Source organism: Agaricus bisporus (genome assembly GCF_000300575.1).
Source record: "Agaricus bisporus var. bisporus H97 unplaced genomic scaffold AGABI2scaffold_8, whole genome shotgun sequence".
Lineage (NCBI taxonomy): Eukaryota > Fungi > Basidiomycota > Agaricomycetes > Agaricales > Agaricaceae > Agaricus > Agaricus bisporus.
In genome coordinates, this window is record NW_006267371.1 from 1035302 (window position 1) to 1036395 (window position 1094).

At 50.0% G+C, this 1094-nt stretch overlaps 1 protein-coding gene across 1 annotated transcript; it reads right to left on the reverse strand.

Annotated features, from left to right (window-relative positions):
* Window positions 1–78: 78 nt before the first annotated feature.
* On the reverse strand, window positions 79–720 carry AGABI2DRAFT_144650 (hypothetical protein; the record flags this gene model as incomplete). Its single annotated transcript, XM_006463251.1, has 2 exons — window positions 79–146; window positions 237–720. The coding sequence occupies 2 exons, from the start codon at window positions 718–720 to the stop codon at window positions 79–81; spliced, it is 552 nt and encodes a 183-aa protein (XP_006463314.1).
* Window positions 721–1094: the final 374 nt, after the last annotated feature.

Below are 1094 nucleotides of genomic sequence, written 5' to 3' on the forward strand. Positions count from 1 at the left end.
GAGTGTCCAAAACATTGATTTCGTTACATAGTACATCAAATTTGTTGTAGGAAGTCAAACGAGGAGACTTTGCTTCCTTTACTCTTTTAAATTCTTCTGTTCTTCCTCGAACATTCTCTTCCAATAGTCCCGCTGCTCGTCCACATCTAACGTTCGCACATCTCGAGCCGGAGCCTTGCTCCAGCAATTCTTGGCTATATGCCCCAACTTTCCACACTTGTAACACTTGATAGGACCTCGACTGGGTCCTGCGGCGGTGTCGACATCCATCGCGTTGGGATCTCGACGTTGAGGCTGAGGCCTCACGAAAGTGTTGTTGGGGGTATGGGTTCGTATTTGGGGCTTTGCTTGCCCCCGTCGATAGTAGTCTTCCTCTGCCTTTGCTTGCCTCCACTGCCTATCCAACTTCATGCTCCTCTCGTACCAACTCCTGATGGTAGTTGGTGGGTTCTCTGACTCCATCAGCGCCTTCCTAATCCTTCCTGACAAACTTCTCTTGAATTCTTCGATGAGGGCTCGTCCCTCGTATCCACTATCCCGAGCGATTCGCTTGAACTCCTGCACATGTTCCTCCGCACTTTTACTTCCTTGTTCAATCAACCTCAATTTTCCTACCGCCGTACTTTCCTCATCTGCATCTCCGAAATTGTTCCGCAGACTATCAAAGAGCTCCTCCGTGTGGGCTGGAGCTTCTTGTTCACCGTTTTCAATCATCTCCATGATGTTCTCCTTCCAAGACTCCGCCGCTCCTCCTTGTACATACGATAGTATCCACGTCATCTGATCCCCTTGTAGTCTTCCTACCATTTTTAAACTCAGATAAATTTTGCACGCCGTTATGAAGCCACTCAGCTCCTTTCCGTCTCCTGAGAATATCTTTGGTCTTGCCACATCGATTGGTGGCGCTACTACTTGGACGATGGGGGTTTCTCCGTCGTCCCCTGGTGGGACCTTGTGGGCCTGGTGGGACCCGGTTGCGGGTTGTTCTGCAACTGGGCGAGTTGCTGCTGCAGTTGGGTGATGAGGGTGTGCTGAGCGTTCAAGCTGATTGATTATGTTCTTGGGGGAATTGGCCATGTCTTGCTCGTGGTATT